At 37.9% G+C, this 22,622-nt stretch overlaps 1 protein-coding gene across 2 annotated transcripts; it reads left to right on the top strand.

Moving 5' to 3' along the window:
• The first annotated feature begins 661 nt into the window (after window positions 1-661).
• On the top strand, window positions 662-21,633 carry plcd1b (phospholipase C, delta 1b). Of its 2 annotated transcripts, none has more exons than XM_079820091.1 (15): window positions 662-885; window positions 3,864-4,022; window positions 10,662-10,890; window positions 10,984-11,113; window positions 11,223-11,451; window positions 11,626-11,827; window positions 11,994-12,138; window positions 12,298-12,450; window positions 16,241-16,390; window positions 16,485-16,644; window positions 19,840-19,956; window positions 20,068-20,246; window positions 20,360-20,492; window positions 20,572-20,721; window positions 20,878-21,633. In XM_079820091.1, exons 1-15 carry the CDS (start codon window positions 855-857, stop codon window positions 20,967-20,969), a joined length of 2,259 nt encoding a protein of 752 aa, XP_079676217.1. In that variant the 5' UTR covers window positions 662-854; the 3' UTR covers window positions 20,970-21,633. The 2 variants fall into 2 exon arrangements, with proteins under 2 accessions (XP_079676217.1, XP_079676218.1); XM_079820092.1 differs by lacking the exon at window positions 662-885 and adding an exon at window positions 3,019-3,241.
• Window positions 21,634-22,622: the final 989 nt, after the last annotated feature.

Genomic DNA, 22,622 nt, shown 5'->3' with positions numbered 1-22,622 from the left:
AAATAATTTGAGCTGTTTTTCTGTAATAGCCTCCATGCATGGATGATATGAGATCTATAGCCCAACATATTTTAGTGATTCCCCACTACTAAAAATAAAAATCCTTCACTCTCCTTTGAATTTCAATATATATAGGCCTATTATATAGGCAGAAGAGAGAGAGATTTAAAATATCACTGTTGCAAGGCTACAGGACAAAACCTGATTTTCATGCAATGCAAACTCATTTTTAATGTGCATACCTTTTTGTCCAAAGCAAACCCCACTCAGAAATTCAGTCTTTCTCTTTGAATCCCTTTCAGACGGCCTATATCTGTCAAATAAAAATGTTTAAATAGTTACATGACTAGCTCATTGCTTTTTTTTTAATTAATAGTGCTGCATGGCAGATTCAATACACTAATACAGCATATTTGCTCTCAACTGGCATGAGTAGGCCTAGTGTCTACATCTCTAATTACGGGTGGAGCACGTATAGGCTATTGCACGTTTAAGGACAGCTTCTCCAGGATAAAACAAACCAAACATTCAATCTCAGTCTGGATTTGCTTAACTGTATGAGCATAATTTGTCATGACCCCTACAGGCAGCTGGAGGCACATACAGTGATAAGATGCTGAACTGATCAGTGGGAGTGGCTCATCATGAGATACCTTTTACTGAGACGCTAGTAGCCACAGGCAGGTAATCTGTACCTGTGCCGGTGAAGACTGGAGGAATAGAGGATCCGCTCTCAATTTCGTCTGGTTTGCGAAGTTCTATGTAGTTTGGTTTTACGTGTGAACTCCTGGGGTTGTGAACACTGGACATATTGTGCACGAGGAGGATATAACAGTCTGCTGTATTTACGAGAAATGGATTCCAACGGCATTGCTGATAAACAATGTAAGTGTTGAATGAAAACTGAAACGGAGCTCTGTTGCAGCTGATTTAAAATGATTCCGAAATGGTTGTGCGTATCACAAAGTCAATCGGCGAACATCTAAAAGTTCAGCTTGAGAGCAGTTCAGACCTGTTCACTACTAAACCTGCACGCGCTCTTGAGTTTCAGCCACGCGCAACTGAATGTTGAGCATTACCAAACATGATCCCTTACGCTTTAGTTAATAGGCTATGTTTTTATTTACTATGTTACTGTAATATTTGGTATTGAATTTAATTTGTACACTAAGTTTGAAAATAATTTCGCAAACACATCTTTGTTTTCAGTCAGCTACTTCTGTGGATGCGTATGATGGACGCTTGAATGGGTGGTGTAGGGTAAATTGAGTTAGAGGACATAATATGGCTGCCACACCCTTAGCAACTTTGTATTGTCATTTGTTGGGTGTATTTGCCCATCTACAGTGCTCCAATTTTGCAGCAATATAATAACCTACTAGATTCTATTGAGGATGGGGCACAGGAGAGGTGTCAGTAGCCTGGAGCAACATTCCGTCGACTGTCTCACATAACATCCCTTTCATTACTTCAGTTCCTGAAACGTCTGTCAAATTATGGGTTTCTCTCTTCTAGGCTCTGCTCATTTGAGTGTTTTTCAGCAGATCACAGCCTTAGAAAAAAAAAAAGTATTCTAAAAACTTTAACTTGACACATTCAGTTTGTGCAGGGTGTTTTTAAAGAAAGCAAATACTTGCAGTGGTTCTATTGTTGTTGTTGTTGTTGTTTTTAATATTAAGACCATCTGTAGTGGGGCTATCTATCTTCCCCCATAAACCCACTGGCTGCTTCCTGCTTTCAGTGAGACGCAAGACAGTTTTTCCCTCTGGATGAAAGAGATACTGGAGATTCAGGAGATGTATACACAACAAGCACAGTCATTTAGACATGTAGATGCCTCTGGCTTTTTAAGAACCCAAACATGGGTCGTGTTTACTGTAAAAGAAAGATATAATGCTGTGCATAGAGTACATGAGTTATAATAGATAATTAATGTGGTTCGGATAAAATAATACGTAGAGTTTCTGCTGATTAAACCAATCTTCCTTATTGTATTAACTCCAATTTTTTGTTTCAATGAACTTAACTTTTTTAAAGTTAAACCAACAATAATTTTTACAGTGTATTTTTTTTAATCTATTGCCTTTGTGCAATTTGAAAAAAGTTTACAGGAAAATTAGTATAGAAATGTGGAATGAAATTAAAAACTAACTTGAATTGGACCTATGACAGTGTTATTTAAGTGTAAATATTATATTATTTATTAATATTTTGAATGAGCTTTTATTATTTTCAGGTTTCATTATAATGTTAAAGTTTTAGTAACTTGTGCACTTTTAGCTCTAGTTTTTATTTAATATTTCTATTTGGCTTTATTTGAGTTTTTGTCATTTTAGTAGGCTACTCCAATTAAAGTTATTTTATTTTAGTTAGTTGCCAAGGTTTTGTTTAAATCCTCCTCATCTAATATTTATATTTTATTTCAGCTTCATTTCAATTAACAAAAAATATTTTAATTGTTTTAGTTAACAGGAACATTATTGGTCTGTACATTTAAACAAAACCTCAAAATATACAAATTTGTATTGGCATTGCAGTGCAAAAATAAATCCCTGTATAGTTCTGAAATTATTCATTACTACCATCATAATAAATATGATGAAAAATACCATCGAAAAACGAAGAGCTCAAAGAGGGAGAAATTAAATGGCATATATTGGCATGTTTTATCTGCACGTAGCACGTGTAAGGTTATCAGTGCCGCCACGGAGGGCACCAAGTTCTCAGGGGGGCACCGCACCGCAAGAAAATACAGCCACTAGATGGCGCCATTGCTTATGCACAGAAAGACACGCCAAAAACCAACAGGTATTTTACCAGCTGTTACGCTTGTGTAGCATTCGCGCTTTCGACTGCAGTATATTTTTAATAAGTATACCATATAGTGATATCTTTCTTAAAATTTATATCCGTAAGGTGCTGATTGAATTCGCCAACAAATATTGCTATTCACTGGGATCAGACGGAAGGTATCTCTACACTGTTTTAGGCTATTCTAGGGATGAACTTTGGATTAGTACACGCCCCGAATCCGCAGACAAGTGTGTGAGCGATACAAAACAGCACAGCAAGTCAATGGGATATGTTTGCGGCTCCTTTTATCACAAGCGGTATTGATTTTCTGAGCGGAAAATTCACATTATGCAGTGTGTACGAAGACAACCAGCTCGGACCAAGTCTCAAGAGTCCTTATACCGCGCGCAGAGCAAGACAATAGCGCGCGACAACATGAAACTTCTAGGTAGGAGGATGAATATAACAATTATATTATTTTAATGTAATCTGAGAGCTTCACCATTCATACTTGCGTTTACAGTGTTATTCTATTGCTTCTTTTAAAATGCATACAGTTCATTGACATGCATCATCTCTAAGGAAATCTCGTAACCAGGAAATCATTCTGTCTCAAACTGCCTACCTGTAAGTAACGTTAGGTCCCAGGCTCGTAAATAGAGCAAGATCACGTCACACCTATTGATTCATGGTTGTGTGTAAATTTCTCTCAAATATACACCACGCCTTAGTAAATAATGCATTTTGTGCTTTGGCAGTGTGACCTAATATCTGCTCCTGGTTGGTGTCAAGTGTCCACTGTGTGTGTTCAAGTCTTTCAGGAAGAGTCTTTTGTGTTTTACATAGAAGTTAAAACCACGTTTTCTTCCTCAGCAGCTGGATTCATGAAAGGGTGGGTTCCTTCCTCATTTGGACCACAGAAGGACAATATAATCCTTTTGTTTGTTCTACCTTCATACAAAAAGGATGTTGTGATGTGGGAAATGAGCCACAAATCTCCCTCAAAAGGAAATAATATGAGCTTTGAAAGAATGAATACATAAATGGTCTTGCCCTTGTCCTCCCCTCAGGTTTGGAGGGTGACACAGACCTGCAGTTCCTGATAAACGGCGGGGACCTTTTGAAAGTCCGTTCGGGCTCATGGAAAAAGACGCGCTACTACAAGCTGCAGGACGACTGCAAAACCATGTGGCACGAATCCAAAAAGACCTTGAAGTCCAAACACACATGTGAGTCCTAAAATGATGTGCACAGGGGTGTGTCAGAAACGGCCCTTTATTTGCATGCACTCTCGTTCGTATCCTGCCCTGACCCAAGTTGTGCTTTGTTGGCCAGTATTTGTGTTGATGAATGGATCTCACAAGTTACTATAGAATTTCCTTGCTCAAATCGACTTTTTTTTTTAAGCACAATTATTGTATAAAGTATATTATTGCATTTACAGTATATTTTTCTTGCGTTCTTTAATATTAAAGTTACTGTTTCCATAATGGAAACCATTATTTGTTTTAGACTACACTACAGTTTTATGCCAACAATATCAGATGGAGCAAGGCCAATGTTTACTGGGTGTGGTTGAATCAATAAAATGTATATATTTGCAGTACTTTAAAGATACTGCCTTGTGATTTATTTAATAATTGGTGAATCTTTCTGTATACTACCGTTCAAAAGTTTGGGGTCAGAAAGAAATGTTTGAAAGTAATTAACACTTTTATTCAGCAAGGATGCATTAAATTGATAAAAAGTGACAGTAAAGACATTTAAAATGTAACAAAAGATTTCTATTTCAAATAAATGCTTTCTGTTCACCAAGGAATCCTGAACATTTTGCTGCTTAATATATTTTTGTGGAGACCGCAATACAATGTTTTCAACTTGAAAAATTATAAGAAATGTTTCTTAATCCTCAAATCAGCATAGTAAGGAAACTAGAGTAATGGCTGCTAAACACTTACAGGAATAACCCATTTAAACCTTTTAAAATGTATTAAAAAAGAAAAGCGTTTTTTTAATAATTTTTCACATAAATTTAAATTTTTTTTAAATAAATAAATGCAGCCTTGGTGAGCATAAGATACTTCTAACAAAAACATTTAAAAAAAACACCTCAAACTTGAATGGTAATAATTTGAACATTATAACTAGTGTCTGTCATAATGATGTATTTTATAATTCTCTTGCTTTTATTAAATATTTTTACTCTGAACTTAAAAACTGGCCAGAAGAATTGACCATCATTTTAAAATGTAATTGATTAAAAGGGTATTGATGAAACAAATGTTTCGCTAAATTAGTGTGCAAGTGGTGTGTCTTTTACTATAGCATATTTTTGTAACCAGTGCTGAAAAACATCAGCCCTGAGGCTATGTTTAAAACGTTTGTATTTGTTTCCTCATAGTATGCAAACCAGGGGCGGTTCTAGGATTTCATCCACAGGAGGCCTAGCCCTCAGTGAGACTGTGTAGCAAGAGACCATTGCCTCTTTAAATCAACACCACTACATTATTATACAGTAAATGAAAAGTAGCCTACCAGTACTTTAAAGGAATAGTTTAGCCAAAAATGAAAATTAGCCCATGATTTACTCACCCTCAAGTCTTCCTAGGTGTTTATGGCATTCTTCTTTCAGATCAATACAATTGGAGTTATATTAAAAACATGTCCTGGCTCTTCCAAGCGTTATAATGGCAGTGAATGGCTGTTTCTGTTTTGAAGTCCATAAAAGGGCATCTATCCATCATAAAAGTAATCCACACAGCTTTTTCAAAAAACATTTAAAACTTTACAAACTGTAAAACTTCCGCTAACTGTCGTACGCGCATTCACGAGAGACTCCGTTTCAGCGCGGAAGTTCCAGATTACAGTTTGTAAAGTTTTAAAAATGTTTATACACAAACAAATCGCTTCAGAAGGCCTTTATTAACCCCCGGAGCTGTGTGGATTACTTTTATGATGGGTGGATGCACTTTTATGGACTTCAAAACAGAAACCGCCATTCACTGCCATTATAAAGCTTGGAAGAGAGAAGGATAAGTTCACTTTTAAATAAACTTTGTGATCATTTACTCACCCCCATGTCATCCAAGATGTCCATGTCTTTCTTTCTTCAGTCGAAAAGAAATGAAGGTTTTTGATGAAAACATTCCAGGATTTTTCTCCATGTAATGGACTTCAATGGGCTCCAAACGGTTCAAGGTCCAAATGACAGTTTCAGGACAGCTTCAAAGGGCTTTAAATGATACCAAACGATACCAGACGATGAGTAAGGGTCTTATCTAGCGAAAAGATCAGTTTCTGCGAGAAACCGAGCAGTATTTATGCTATTATTTTACCTCTTATCAGACGAATGTGATCATCTCTGAGCTACGCCATAACTTCCACTAAGTGAGGTCAAAATACGAGCATGGTCATAGATGTATACGTAGATGCCTCATTAGCGCCTGCACGGATCAGTAGAATGAGGCATCTACGATTGATATATCTATGACCACGCTCATATTTTGACCTCACTTAGCGAAAGTTATGGCTGAGCTCCGAGATGATCACGTTCGTCTGATAAGAGGTAAAATAATAGCATAAATACTGCTCGGTTTCTCGCAGAAACTGATCGTTTCACTAGATAAGACCTTTATTCATTGTCTGGTATCGTTTAAAGCCATTTGAAGCTGTACTGAAACTGTCATTTGGACCTTGAACCGTTTGGAGCCCATTGAAGTCCATTATATGGAGAAAACTCCTGGAATGTTTTCCTCAAAAACCATAATTTCTTTTTGACAGCAGAAAGAAAGACATTGACATATTGGATGACATGGGGGTGAGTAAATTATCAGCAAAAGTTTTTTTTTAAAAAAGTTAACTAATCCTTTAATATAACTCTGATTGTATTCGTCTGCAAGAACAATTTCATATACACCTAGGATGACTTAAGGGTGAGTAAATCATGGGAAAATTTTAATTTTGGGGTGAACTAACCCTTTTAATTGGTACCAAGTCAATACAAATTTTTTATAACTGATTCTTTCTGCAGTACAGTTCAAATCGGTACATGTGTAGGCTACTTTTTGACTAACAGAAAAATCATATCATTATTATTAACAAGTATGACTGTTAACTAGATAGAAAAACAAAAATCAGGGCTCGGGGCTAAACTCATAAACAAATAACAAGCAGTAGCACCAATAAATCCAAGAGAACAATGATCAAATTAAACAAACAGTGCTTGTGAAAACTATTACGGTATGAACGGATGCCTATTAAAGCTACAAAAGTTTAGTTAAGAGCAGTGAATGATTCCCTGCGTCCCAATGTCCATACTATCCATCCTAAATAGTATGTGACATTAGAATAATTGTGTCCCAAAGCATAGTATGTTGAAAAGATTGTCAAAATTCCCTGGATGGTCTACTATTCCGGTAGATTTTCGAAGTGTGGATCCGTGGCTAATATTGCCCACAACTCGTGGAGGAGGGTTCGTTTCAGTACTACAAACACGGATGCGTGTCAGGATGCTAAAGAGAGTTAGTGTTAAACACGCAATTGTATGACATGATAGTATGTCCCAAAGCTTATACTCTTCTGCTACACACTCAAAAGTACACTCTAAAAAAAAAAGGCTCGTAATCATAGGGGAACCTTTTTTAGTGCTATATAGCACCAAGTTTGGTGCTTCAGCGGTTCTTCAGCGGTTCTTCAGAGGTGCTATATAGAACCTTAGTCAAAGAACCGGTGAAGAACCTCTGAAGAACCACTTAAGCACCAAAATTGGTGCTAAATAGCACAAAAAAAGGTTCCCCTATGATTACGAGCCAAGAACCATTTTTGGTGCCATATAGAACCTTTTGTTTTTTTTTGTTTTTTTTTAGTGTTTGTACTTTTCCCAAAAAGAGTACATATTTTTAGGGTGTTTCGGGATGAAACGATTACCAGTTTCACGATAAACCACGATAAAATGTAATGACGTTAGTAATATCGTTTAAAATTTAATTATCATTAAAACCGCGTGTGATTTATCACGATTTTGAAAACTCGCAGTAAATCTTGTCAAGTCAGCGTCAGTCTGGTGCAGCGCGCAAAGCTGTTTTTGAATGAAATGGAAGATGGCAGTGCCAGCGCCTGAAGATTTTTCAGACTTCTAAAAGGACCAAATCTGAGGTGTGGTCATATTTTGGCTTTTACAAAAGTCCTGAGGGAAACTCAATCGAAGATGTTCACCCTGTCTGCAGAACATGCTAGAAGAAGATGGGGGAAACACTTCAAAACTACGAACGCAAGGCAAGTGGACTTTGACCTCAATACCAAAACTACGTCTGGGAAATAATAACGTGAAGCGAACGAACAAATTCAGACAAGACTAGGGTGACATTTTAAGGGATAATAATCAGGGTTTGACACTAACAACCGCCATTTGCGGGTGTAATGTTTTGTCGGCTGCACAAAGTTAGCCACTTTGGCGGTTGAACGTAGTCTTCTCAAAAGCCATCGGTTATAATCGCGTTGCGCATTATAACCAATCACACATGTTTCTATTGAGTTTATGAATGCAATGTCTCATAATCAGAGGCGTTCAGATTAGCCGGAGTTTTGTTCAGAGCTCGCGCCGCTCTCACTGAAATCTACACTTAAAGCAGAGATGAACGTGTGCTGTACACAGGAGATTCACTCATCATACCGTGGTGGTTGACTGTGTTTGTTCTATTTCAGCAGCGAAAAAAATAGTTTCAAAGAAACACCGCAGAACCACAGCGCATCTGAAATGACTGGCATAAAGTATAGGGACCGTCTCTAAAGTTACACACAACATTGGTAACGTACACGTTTCAAACTTCAATAGCATTTGAAGAGAATGACAGTCATAAAACGGACTGTAAAGTGTTCATCTAGGTGTCAGGTATGATGCACAACTTTTGATATTTAATAAAATAAACTGTCAAATCATATGAAAATATGAATATGCATTATTTCTCTAGGATACTGTTTGGGCTCTTACACAAAATATGCTAGATTTAAATGCATCATAGCTGAACACGGATGAGAATATTGCTTGAGAATATATTTACTGAGATAATATTAGAGATTATATTTACACCAAATTATTATTATTTATGAGTTATGTGTTGCTATTGATGACGGCCATTACAAGGAAGGAAATTCCCCAGAATAGAATCTAGTTTAAAAAAGTGCATAGAGCTGCTTTATTTATTTATTGTTTGTTGATTTTCAAATGTAAAACTTCTTGAAATGTTTTAAGTGTGTGCATCTGTTCTTTTTGAACACTTTCATCTCATTTGAACAAAACCGTGATAATATTGATAACCGTGATAATTTGGGTCACTATCGTGAAGTGAAATTTCCATACCGTTTCATCCCTAGTAGGTGTAGTATACAATGGCAAATTGAGATGCAGCAATTGTCTCAGAATGTATAGGTAGGTATATGAGGCTGCTGTGACTTTAAAACCTAATGCACAGTTACGTTATGTATATACTTAAGACATAACCGACTGTGTTTACATGGATACTTGTCAAGACTGGAACTTTGACATAATTTAATGAGTATTTGCTCAAGAAGACGCAAAAGAGAACTCCGTTCAGTACCACATTAGTTCTCTTTTGCAGCATCTTGCGCTTGAATGGCTTAAGATCACTTGAATGTTTGAACTGACGAGACTTAAACACATGTGAAAATGATCAGCTTTCTTTAGGAAACGGCACTGGCCCGATCCTTTAGATAGGAGAGCGTCGTTTTAAGGGGGCTGAGACGACAGAAAGGGGGGGCTTAAGCCCCCCTAAAAAGGGCCTAGAACCGCCCTTGATGCAAATGCAAAACAACAAGCTTACAATGCTTTTGTATTACGCATGACCGCTTCTACATATAATTTCCATATGCATATTGCCATCCAGACTTGTGGTGATACTGCATTTATCAGAAGGAGACCAGGAAAAAACCTGCTTTTATGAAATGGATCTCGTCTTGCAAATTGTTCTAATGCTTTTAAGCATAAATCAAATCTAACATCTGAAGTTTTGCTTCTCAGGTACATCTGTCACTTTAAGGATAATATTTTAAAGGGGGGGGGGGGGGGGGTATGATGTTGTTTGATGCATGTTTGATGCATACTGAGCTTTTTACACTGTTAAAGACTTGGATTCCCATCCTAAACATGGACAAAGTTTTTTTTTTTTTAAAGTTGGACATTTGATGGAGTATTTCTGTGACAAAATACTCCTTCCGGTTTCTCATAAGTTTCGGAAAGTTTTTTTAGAGTATCAGAAACGTGTGTTGGTAGCAGGCGGTGAGTAAAACTCCTTCAAATGTCTTTGATTTGTTAGCTATCGATTCCATTGTTTTTCTATGTAAACATGCATAGCTCAACATAATAGCTGGCGCGCTCGTCATTCTTTAGCCCGAACGATACACCCCCAGCCGCTCTGCTTTTTTGGGAACGACTCGGTATAGCGTATCTTTCTTTTATAAATATATTAAAACTAAAGACTTTTCGGAGATATGAAAGATGCAATACTACTCTATAGGTACTCAAGATTGACATGAGATTGACTGAAAATGAGTGTTTCACCCCCCCTTTTAGATATTTCTACCAGAAAACAAAATTTCAGTAACTTTTAGTGAATCACAAACATTTTTGTGAACAAATAAATCTAAACTGATACTAATACTGAGGCATAAAACATACAAAATACATTTGATTCACTAATTACTACATCTGAACACTGCTTAATTGCAGTGCTGTTTTTGATAATGTTGAGACAGCCATGGATGATCAGGGTCTGGGTTCAGTGGGACCCACGTTACATAATACTCAATTTTATACTAGTTTACTTATGTTTATGTATGTCTTTCTCACTCAGTCTCTGTTGAGGACATTGAGGCTGTACGAACAGGTCGGCAGACGGAGGGTCTGAAGAAATACACAGAAGAGACAGTGGAGGGTCGAGCGTTCTCCATCCTGTTTAAGGGGCGACAGAAAAACCTGGACCTGATCGCCAGCTCTGATGAGGAAGCCAAGAAGTGGATCAATGGTTTGGAGAAAGTCATCTCAAACACAAACAACCTCTCTCCGCAGAAGAAAATGGAGCAGTATCCTTTTCAAATGCCTGTGGTGTTGAGGTGCAATTCATACATTATTCTTTGAAATCTCTCTACTTAATTGTCCTTACATCAGAGCTTTAGCTGGATCTACAGTTGTATGCGTAAAGCAGATATAAACTTTGACAACAAGATGAGTCAAAAAGAGGTGAAGAGCTTTCTACAAGACCTCAACATTGAGGTGGATGAAGACTATGCTGAAATGCTCTTCCAGGTAATATGCTTGTTATGCAGGAATGTAACCCACCCAGTTTACCTGTCTGTAATGTTCTCTCACAATAGATGAACACAAAAAATAACTTCCACTGTTTCCCCTCTTTAAGAAATGTGACCAATCGATGGGTGGATTCCTAGAGGGCAAGGAGATCGAGCATTTCTATAAAATCCTGACACAAAGAGAGGAGATCGATGTCATCTTCGGACAGTATGCAAAGACAGACGGTCTCATGAGTGCCGCTGACCTGCTGAACTTCATGATGAATGAGCAAAAAGAGGATGCGTCTCAGAATGATGCCCTTCAGCTTATTGAGAAATATGAACTTGATGAAAATGGTAATGCCGCCTGCTTGTGTTATTCTTATTTGTAAGTTGCTTCGGATAACATCTGCTATAAACACTATCATTTAAATGTTTTGTGTCAGCAAGTCTAGCCTCAGTCTCAGGGGAAAAAAATATACAAATATTACGCTTTTGTAATTGCATGTCTGTGTTTCGTCTTTCTTGCAGCCAAAGCCAAACAGCTAATGACAAAGGATGGCTTCCTAATGTACCTGCACCAGCCAGAGGGGCTGATCTTTAACCCGGCCCATAAAAGTGTTTACCAGGACATGAACCAGCCTCTCAACCATTACTTCATTTCCTCCTCTCACAACACATACCTGCTGAAGGACCAGCTCAAGGGACCCAGCAGCACTGAGGCATACATAAAGTAATGTTGATCATTCAATATTTGAGTACATTTTAACTGCATAGTTAAACAATGAAGTGCATAATTACTAGTTTCGTAATGAAAGCACCGGAGTTAATTTACCTTTTAATAAAGCATGTTTTGATCGCTCAGTTTTGGAGTAGCAAGTTGCATTGTCCCTTTACAGAGCACTTTTAAAGGGATGTCGCTGTGTGGAGCTGGACTGCTGGGATGGATCAGATGGAGAGCCAGTCATTTATCATGGATACACTCTCACCTCAAAGATCCTCTTCAAAGATGTGATTGAAGCCATTAAAGAATATTCCTTTAAGGTAAAAATATTCATAAACATATAGGATACCAATATTTGTCATTTCACCAAGAAAATATAGTGACTGCTACTGTTTGTTTTGGAGCTTGTAGAGCTTGTCTTTCTGGTGTGCTTTCCACGTGTATGTGACTGACAACAATGCGATTGTTCCCTTCACCAGACGTCCGAGTACCCTGTGATCCTGTCTTTAGAGAACCACTGCAGTGTGGAGCAGCAGAAGACCATGGCTCAGCACTTGATCTCCATCCTGGGTAGCGCTCTGGTCACCAAACCCCTCGGAGATCAGATGCCCACAAGCTTCCCTTCTCCAGAGGTTAGTGATTGCTGGATGTTAAGACACAGTAATCCACTAAGCCATGCAATACAGATGATAATTTACAGGCATATTCAGTTGCAAGACTATGTAAGGGATACTGTAGGTTAACCCAGTTATTATAAAAAACAAAAAAATCTGACCGGGTGCTCAGGAAGCCGGGCCCGAGAGGGTTTATTTTGTCAAAATGACAGACTGTACATTATCCTGCTTATTACACTCCCAGTTAATAGTATGGACATGAAATATCGATTTGAGGTGAAATTATTTTTGTATCATGTAATAAGAAAAAGACAATTGGGTTATATGAGAGACTAGCACAATAAAAGGAAAGGGAAGCACTAATATTAAGTAATAATCAGTAATAATCGATAATATACTAATATTACTAGCTGATACGATAAGCCAAAATTGTTATTGCTGAAATCCGATACATGGCAGATAGAAAAATACTGTTATGTCAAAATAACTAAAACACTTAAATCAATCGTTTCAACAGTATTGTAAATGGATATTAATTTTGAGTGTCTAAAGATTACATTTAACGGTGTTAAGTTCTTAGATTTTTTAAAATGAGGAAATGGGGGAAAAGGGCATGCAAAAGAGCCAATATCTATATACCGATTAAATGTAAAAAAAAAAAAATCTTGAATATTGGAAAATAACCAATATTTGACCCTAGACCACAAAACCAATCATAAGTCGCACAGGTATATTTGTGACAATAGCCAACAATACATTGTATGTGTCAAATTTATTGATTTTTCTTTTATGCCAAATCATTAGGATATTAAGTAAAGATCATTTTCCATGAAGATATTTTGTAAGTTTCCTACTGTAAATATATCAAAAATGTATTATAATTATTAAAATGCATTGCTTAGGACTTAAATATTTAAATTTTTTGTAAATATTTGCACCCTCAGATTCCAGGTTTTCAGTTGTGTAGTTATAGAGATAGTTGCATCTCGGCCAAATATTGTCCTATCCTAACAAACCATACAGCAATGGAAAGCTTGTTTATTCAGCTTTCAGATGATGTATAAATCTAAAATTATGACTGGTTTTGTGGTCCAGGGTCACATATGGTAAATGATAAAGTATGATAAATTATGCATCTTTACTGTTTATTGGTTGTAATACAAAAATATTTGACCACAAAATAAGAATAAGAATCAAGTATTCGAGTAAGCAGCGTAATAAACCAAAATAAAGTCTGTTTGGAGTAAATGCACACATTAATACATGCAATTGTATTGTGACAATCAAAACTGCAAATTGAACATTTACTTAAAGGTCCCATGGCATGAAATTTTCATTTTATGAGGTTTTTCAACATTAATATGAGTTCCCCTAGCCTGAATATTGTCCCCAAGTGGATAGAAATGTTGATCGGTGTAAAACCGAGTTCTGGCTGTCTTTCTCTGCCTTTGAGAAAATGACAGGCCAGACGAGCCAATCCTGAAGTCTCCTGGTTTGACGTCCAAGCAGGAACGGTTCCCTCCCTTTCCTCCGCCCAGAGAATCTGGCACGCCCATGCAAACGCTCGAGAGAGATCATTACTTGTGAACGAGTGAATGCTGGCAGTTTCTCAGTGTTTGGATGTACAAATGAAAACAGAAGTCTTTCTTCAGTTCCTTCTGATCTGTGATCATTGATTTCTTATGTGTAGCTAATTATTTAGTATTCGTGCACACAATGCGGCTTCTCTCTCTCGACAGAACGGTGTTTTCGATCTTGTGAGTCAGTGTTTTTGTACGTCCTCGTCGCGTCTATCTGTTCTAAAATGTGCATACAGTCGTTTCTGCTCAACATAGAGAGCCACAGCTTTAGAGATAAACCTCACACACACCGAAGCTCGGGCTGACCGGTCGGCCTCCAACATCCCCGACCCCCAGTACTGCATCTGGCCCACAGCGGAGGCGCCTTACGCGGCGCGAGATAAAGCAGACGGGGGGTAAGCGTGAGGGTATCCGGCTAGGCTAGCCAGCTATCCCCACAATAAACTGGATTACATTCGATTACTGCTGTTGTGTCTTTGTTTGCGCTGTGTACTCAATGCGCGTCACTGAGGCTTTTCATATGATAGGAACATGTCTAAGAATAATGCTATTATCAACTCTTACTCGTAACTCGTTCGTCTCGACAGCTGTAATGATACTTTGCATGTGTTACAAAGTTGGTAATAATGATGAAGACGGACTCGGTGTGACTGGAACTCGTGTTTATTCAGAACTCTCAGATACAAACACAATAAACTCGCGCTGACAGAAAGCGCTCTCACAACTCAGTAGTTACTATAAATAACTTTGTTAGCAATCGCTCCGTCTCCGTGATGTCCGGTTCGCGAACGAATCATTCTTTTGAACCGGTTCTTTTTAGTGAACCGAATCAGTTCACCAAATCGGACTGAATCGTTCTAAACGGTTCGCGTCTCCAGTCAGCGCTGATCCATAATTTACTAAAGTTACTAACTTTCTGACATGAGTGACAGTCCCTCCGACTAGAAATAAACTAATAACCTGAAGTATATGCTGTAACTACAACAGCACTGAACTGAGACTGACAGAACTGATGTGAAGTGAACTCAGGTCCATCCGTCTCTCTGGCAGCAGCTCGTGCCTGCTCGCCCCCTCCGCTCATTTAAAATGCAAAGATGTCAGCCAATCACAACAGTGGGCGTTTTTACTGAAGTCTCACAGCAGACACACCTCTTGAAGCAGGGCTTTCAGCCAGAGGACAAACATCAGTATTGAAAAAATGCCTTTTATTTCTAAATTATGACATTTTATGATGTAAAAATCATACTAACAATATAAGTACACCTCAGGAAACATTATAAAATAATAAAAAAATGCCATGCCATGGGACCTTTAAAATATGTATAAAGCAGTTTAAAAGATCAAAGCACTAAATATAATCCAGTAGCTATGGATTTAGACGTGAGACCCAAGAGTTTTGCAGCCTGTCCGAACTGGAGATGCTTTCAGGATGGAATTCTGTGTGGAATGTGTGGAATTCACACAGCTGCTCTTTTATTTGAAATCATCGCTGCATCTCAAACTCTTTGTTTCAGCCATTTCCAGTATTACACGTCAACTCTTCAAGAAGATTGACACCTCCAGCGCATCAATTATGCTTGCATATATGAAATGAGGAAACCCTGCAAAGGCAGAGTTCTAAGATGTTGTTAATCTATCATCACAGCTTTGTGGCTTTTAAAGACGATGCATTGGATTGCTATGGCAACTGGTGCTTTGCCTGCAGGGGTGCGGGTGATTATCATAGCTTACATAACATTTGTTTTTCATTCCCTCCGGGCAAGGTGTGGCCTGTCCTGGTCACCGTCGACAATAGAAACACTGCTGTTCACCAGAGTATCATTTGCAGCATAAGCTTCCTCAAACGACCCTGTTAGAAGCAGCTTGTCCTGCCTGCTGCTCTTACTGACAAAATCAATATGCAGTACATACATATGCTGCTCAGCAACAATTGATATGCATTTTATCATATTCCAGCCTAATATGCAGGGACAACTGTAAATAAACTGCTTTTAGAATGCAGTTCCTTTTGGTGACATATTTTACTTATACCTGCGTTAAAAGAAGTAAATAAAAATCTAAAAAGAAAGCAACTAAAACAGGCAAAACACACATAAACAAAATGCATGCCTTTCATTGGATTCATTGGAAGAGTCATTTGGATAAAAGTGGCTGTTGAACGAATGCATGTAAATGTGAGCTGATGGCAGCATCTGCAGTCTCTGATGTAATGACTGTGTATAATTTAGGAACTTAAAAGCCGGTTCATAGTGAAAGGGAAGAGACCAAACAAACTTGAGGACACATTTTCAGACGAGTCCAAAACAGCAGATGAAGAAATTGTAACAGAGGAAGAAGATGATGAAGGTGATGAGGAAGACCATGAGAAGAAGTCTAGCGTAAGCCGAGTTCTGTGCTCTCTTTCTTGCATTTAAATGCTTGATATCTTTTCATTTTTAACATTTCTTTTATAATTACACATGCCTAAAACAGGAATCGAAGTCCCTGAAGTTGGCGAAGGAACTGTCTGATATCGTGATCTACTGCAAAAGTGTCCCCTTTCATGGGTTTGAGGAATCCCGGGAAAAGCAGTCCTTTTATGAGATGGCCTCATTTAAAGAGGGAAAAGCTGTGAAACTGGCAGAAGAATCAGGTGTGATGATATGACTTATGCTGCTCAAACGCAACGGACTCAGTGGCACAGATTTATTGCTCAGCAAAATACACAGTCATAAACATGCATTATATCACAGATGATGGGTTCTGCTTGAGGGAAACTCCTGACACACAACTTTGAATATGTAAAGAAGCAGGTGACTAACAGGGAAAAGAGCCCTTCAGGTTTCTTTTTCTCTCATATATTTATCATTTAGCTGGACAGCAAAAAGTTATAAAGTTTTTAGTCATAAAATGATCTATTGAAATATTTGAAAATATATATATTTTTAATTATGTATTCAAATATAATGCAAATGTCATTTTTAGTAATTCAAAGTAAAATATGGTAATTCACACAAAGGCAAAAAGTTGTCTAAAAGTGGGAAAAGACCTGTGAAACTTAGGCCTAGTCCACACATACACGGGTATTTTTATAACCAGAGTTTTTCCTCCTCCCTTTTAAAAAAACAATCGCGTCCACACAAGCACGGTTTAAAGAAATCTCTGTCCACATGAAAACGCAAAACCGCGCTATGATTGGCTGCCTGATTTCCACATGGGTCCCATCCATGGCATCGATGCACCGAGGGATGCCATGGGCACAGTGAAACCCTTCTACAAGTTTACTTTGGACTCGGTGACAGTAACTGTACACAGGGGCAGGGCCTAAGTGGACTGAAGCTTCACACACTTGCCTTACTATGTTGTGTTATTGCATTCTGGCTCCTCTGTTTTGCAATACAATGAGATAACTGTGCTGTATCTGTATACAAGTGATAAGCGCTGTTAGCAGAGTTATTAAAAGCTACGTCCGCCATTGCATAGACTCCACTCATGTAAACAAAAGCGATAACGGCGCACAATCTGACGTCAAACAAAGGATAGAACGGCGCACACTTCGACTTAAAAGTATAGTTCACCCAAAAATGAAAATTAGCCCATAATTTACTCACCCTCAAGTCATCCTAGGTGTATATGACATTCTTATTTCAGACGAATAAAATTGGAGTTATATTACAAAAGTCCAGGCTAATCCAAGCATTAGAACTGGATTAATAGTTGCTCTGTTTTTGAAGTCCATAAAAAGTGCATCTGTCCGTCAAATAACGTGCTCCACGCGGCTCTGGGGTGTTAATAAAGGCTGCGAATTGATGCGTTTGTGTAAGAAAAATATCTATATTTAAAACTTCAAGTAAACTTTTGGCTGACCGCCCTCCGTGGAAAAGTGTTGAATGTTGAAAGTGAAACTCAAGATGCGTACGTGACGTCATGACGAGCGGACCTGGTCGCGTTAGTCTTTCGATCGGCAGGGCAACTTTCAACAATTTTTCCATATATTGAACAGGGAAGGCGGTTGGTCGAAAGTTTACTTTATAAAGTTTTAAATATGGATATTTTTCTTACACAAACGCATCGATTCGCTTCAGAATGCCTTTATTAACACCCCAGAGCCGCGTGGAGCATGTTATTTGATGGGCAGATGCACTTTTTATGGACTTCAAAAACAGAGCAACTATAAATCCAATTCTAATGCTTGGATAAGCCTGGACTTCTGTAATATAACTTTAATATAATTTTATTCGTCTGAAAGAAGAATGTCATATACACCTAGGATGACTTGAGGGTGAGTGAATTCTGGGCTAATTTTCATTTTTGGATGAACTATCCCCTTAACAAGCCGAAATCTCCGGTTTCACCATCTACACGACAACACTGTAACCGGAGTTTCAAAAAATCTTCACCCTGGCCGGAGTTTTCAAAAAAGTCCGGTTTCAGTAACCGTATACTGCGTTTGCGTGTGGACGAACAGCCAAACCACGCAGAAAAAGCTGCGGTTTTGAAAATAACCATGTTCGTGTGGACAGGGCCTTAAAAGGTGGTCACCAGTTACCAAGCCTGTAGTGCTCCTGTCAGAAATTGAAGCTTCCGCGCCTCGATCGCCCCCCGGTGGCCGGTCCCAGTATAGCTCCTAAACCCCACCCCTCCATGCATTTGAATGGGCGCGAGACACACTAAACAATTTAATTACACTTCAAATAATTGTTTCCTAAAGATGGTTTCTGTCATTTTAGGCGGTTTTTATTACAATAATTTCATTTCAAGTGTTCGTTTTTTAAATAAGTTTAGTTTTAGTGAGTTATTTGATGCTATAACAACGGGGGGTGTGACGTCATGATTGACAGCTGAGATTGACGGTTTCTCTGAGTGAAGTTGTCACTGAGGCACTAACAGACTTTTTTCTGGATTTTTGGGAGGAGATTGGAGCTTTAGCTTTAATTTCTACATTTCCATAACTGTTTATTTCACACCAACATAATGAATTGTTCTGCATCTGCGAGAGTGTGGGCGGGCTTTTGATAATCGCGCCTCTACTTCCTGCTCTCTACTGCGCAACTCCGGTCCCGAGATCGCTACTGCGCAGACTCGGTCCCAAGATGTCAGCGCCGTGAGCGGGCCTATGAAAGCTTCAACTTTGGTCAGCGGAAGTCAATGGAGTCGCGTCGTCCATATTTTTTTACGGTCTATGCCAGTTACAGTGTCTTAAACACAATATACACTTTTTTTTATTTTTATATTACATTTTATTTTAAAATGTATATTTTTATTTAGCAAGGACACATTAAGGTGGTTTTCTTTCGAAGTTCCTATTCATCAAAAAAAAAAATCAGGCGAAAAATCATGGTTTTCAACATTCATAATAAATAAAATGTTTCTTGAGCAGCAAATCAGCATATTAGAATGATTTCTGAAGGATAATGTGACAGAATTTTCAGCATCATTATTCCAGTCTTCAGCTTTGCCGTCTCATGAATAAATGGCATTTTACAATATATTCAAATAGAAAAGAGTTATCTTAAATTGTAATAATTTTTCACAATATTATTAGTGGTGCTTGCGGTAGCAAGGCATCACTATTACTATCTCACCCCAGAACGGTTTATTATTGTTTTTACTGTGTAAACTGTTTACCTTTTAATCAAATAAATGCAGCCTCGGTGAGCACGAGACTTCTTTCAAAAACATTACAATAATTTTTGAACGTGTATATTTTAACCTAAATTCCTGCAAACCTAAAATGTCCATCTACCCAAACACATTCCACAGCTAATAATGCCTCTTGGATGCTAAAAACAGAAAAAGCAAACATGCACACTCCCACAATAACTACTTTTTTTTTTTCCTGTCATAGCAAACGATTACATCCGTCACAATACAGACAAACTCAGCCGGGTTTACCCAGCGGGACTGCGAGCAGACTCCTCGAACTATAACCCTATGCCTCTGTGGAACGCTGGCTGTCAGATAGGTAAAGACGACGTAAATCTGACACCCACCATATGATTGACACTAGTGAGAAACATTTATATTCAGGTTTAATCAGAGTGGAAGTTGATGTTAATGTCACTTCTCCCTCCAGTGGCCCTCAACTTCCAGACGCCCTGTCTAGAGATGAATCTGAATCAGGGGCTCTTTCTTCAAAACGGTCAGAGTGGTTACATCCTAAAGCCTTCTTACCTACGAGACCGAGACACTGAGTTTGACCCCATCACTCTCACCAAGGGACCATGGTTAAACAAGAAGACGCTTCATGTGATGGCAAGTGGCTCTGCAACTGGACTATATCTTTGTGTTGTTCACGTCAGCTGGATAGCTTTTAAATACTTTTTTTTGATGACACATGTGCATTGCTGTTACTGTTTGCCTAATAGGTGATCTCAGCTCAGCAGCTACCTAAATTGAGCCAAAGGAAGTCCTCCATTGTTGATCCCGTTGTGCAAGTGCAGATCCACGGTGTGCCAGCTGATACGACCGTGGTGGAAACGCAGTACATTGAGAATAACGGTATAATAACCCTGTAAATGTGCTTAGTCAGGACTCGCCTTCAGGTCAGGCTGTTGCCTAATCGCTCTTTTCTTTCAAGGCTTCAACCCCATGTGGAATGAGAACTTCCAGTTTGATGTGTGTGTGCCAGATCTAGCCCTTGTGCGCTTTTTGATTGAGGACTACGATGCCTCCTCAGACAATGAATTTATTGGCCAGTACACACTTCCCTTCAACAGCCTAAAGAACGGTGGGTGTACTTCAGTCTTGTACGAGAGATTTGAAATTAAGGATTTTTAGTTTTTAATTAAAAAAGGGCCAAACAAAGAGACGAGTATGCATGCTAAATACGATAACCACTTTTACAATAACAATACTATTGATTTGTTCATGTGTTAAACCACAGGATACCACCATGTGCCATTGCTCACCATGAATGGAGACCTCCTTTCCTCAGCTGGGCTTTTCGTTCACATCATGATTGTGGATGCTGAATAATACACACGACGGTGCAGGTTTTAATACCGTATCTGAGATGATATTGTGTCACTGTATTCAACAGCGCAGACATCCTGAAGGGTAGATGTCTCGCTTTAATTGGTCGACAAAAAAATAAGGCAGCTCGAGTGATTCTGGTGGGCAGGGAAATTGTGGGAATACAGCAACCTTTCCGAAGTTGTAATATGATGGTCTCACATTTTAATATTAGAGTTAAATAATCAGTTAATTTTTTGTACTTTTTATTATTTGTAAAATGTTATACATTTTAGTACGCCAAATAGATTACTTATTACAAATGTGCATTCTGAACATTAATATTCATGAGCATAAACCTTTAGTCTTAGTTATACAGAACTTTTTTTTTTTTTTTAGATCTACAGATTTTAGCTGAGGAACAATTTGATGGTGGAATTACAAATAAACTGGACCACTCCACCTTTTGTAGTATCTCTAGATAAATTTGTTTTTAAGCTTGCTTACTTTTTATTCTTTGTCATGTGGTTACATACCATAATTGAATTGTCATATTAAATAAGGTACTTAAATTGTCATGTTTCTGGCTGGTACTCTGTCAAAGAACTCATGAAACCAATGATTCTGATGAAACGCACATTGCCAACTTTATACCTCCACGTAAAGGAGAAATAAATGTAAGTTATTCAAAACTGTAGTGTCTGAGTGCTAATTCTGTAATGGCTTCAACCAAACAAAAATGGATTTTCCGGAGTATTCAAATGGGCTTGAGGTTAACAGGCACTCAAACTTCAGGATCAGTCTGCAGTAGATCACATTTGGTAGTACAGAAACTTCTTGGACTTCCTGGATATACTAAGTGATTTTTTTTAAAACGCAATATAAATTTAACAATGTCTTTGTTCCTAAAACAAATGTTATGATGTGAAGTAAAAAAGTCATTAATCATAATAAATTTGGGATATTATGTGACTTTCGTACAGAGGTTCTGATGCACTTTGGATCATCAACTCATGCTGGAGATCATAAAGTTTAATGATCATTGAATTGTGGCGTTCATGCAGATCAAGTGCTACTGCCATTGAAGCAATAAAGAAATCAGACATTTTGAAACTTTTAAATTCAACTTTCCCTCAACTTATTAGCAACTATTTTTATTCAATTAAATGCTAAATAAAAATAATTCAATTAATTTTTCAAATCAAGATATTTTTTCTAACCTACTAATGGAAGACATTAGGAAGTTTTGTTGAAGCTGACAAGCTATTTTTTATAATCCTATATTTTTTTGGTTTGTTTATCATTACCCCAAATAAACAAGCAATTGTATGCAGATTCTGTAAAACTACACAATTTCAACTTCTTAAGATATGCTAAAAGACACCATTCAAGAGGCAACATTTATTTAGAAGAAATGAAAAGATCTGAGGATACTGGACTTTTAGTAAACTGCAAAATAAAAGAAGGCATTGTGTTTTTTTTAAAAAGGTGCTTTAATATAACATGTCAGAGTCCGGAAGAAAACTTGCGACAACCATGAATTAATTCAACTTGAAATATACTCCAAACATCAGCACTGTACAGCCTCTCCAAACTGATTTCAAACCCAGAGTAAATCGTGTCTGTATGGCTTACTGAAAAACAAAGAAAATAAGGCATAATTTAATTAAACGTGCC

Source organism: Gobio gobio (genome assembly GCF_949357685.1).
Source record: "Gobio gobio genome assembly, chromosome: 6".
Lineage (NCBI taxonomy): Eukaryota > Metazoa > Chordata > Actinopteri > Cypriniformes > Gobionidae > Gobio > Gobio gobio.
The sequence above is the reverse complement of the archived record's forward strand: the minus strand, read 5'-3'. Positions and strand labels throughout refer to the sequence as shown.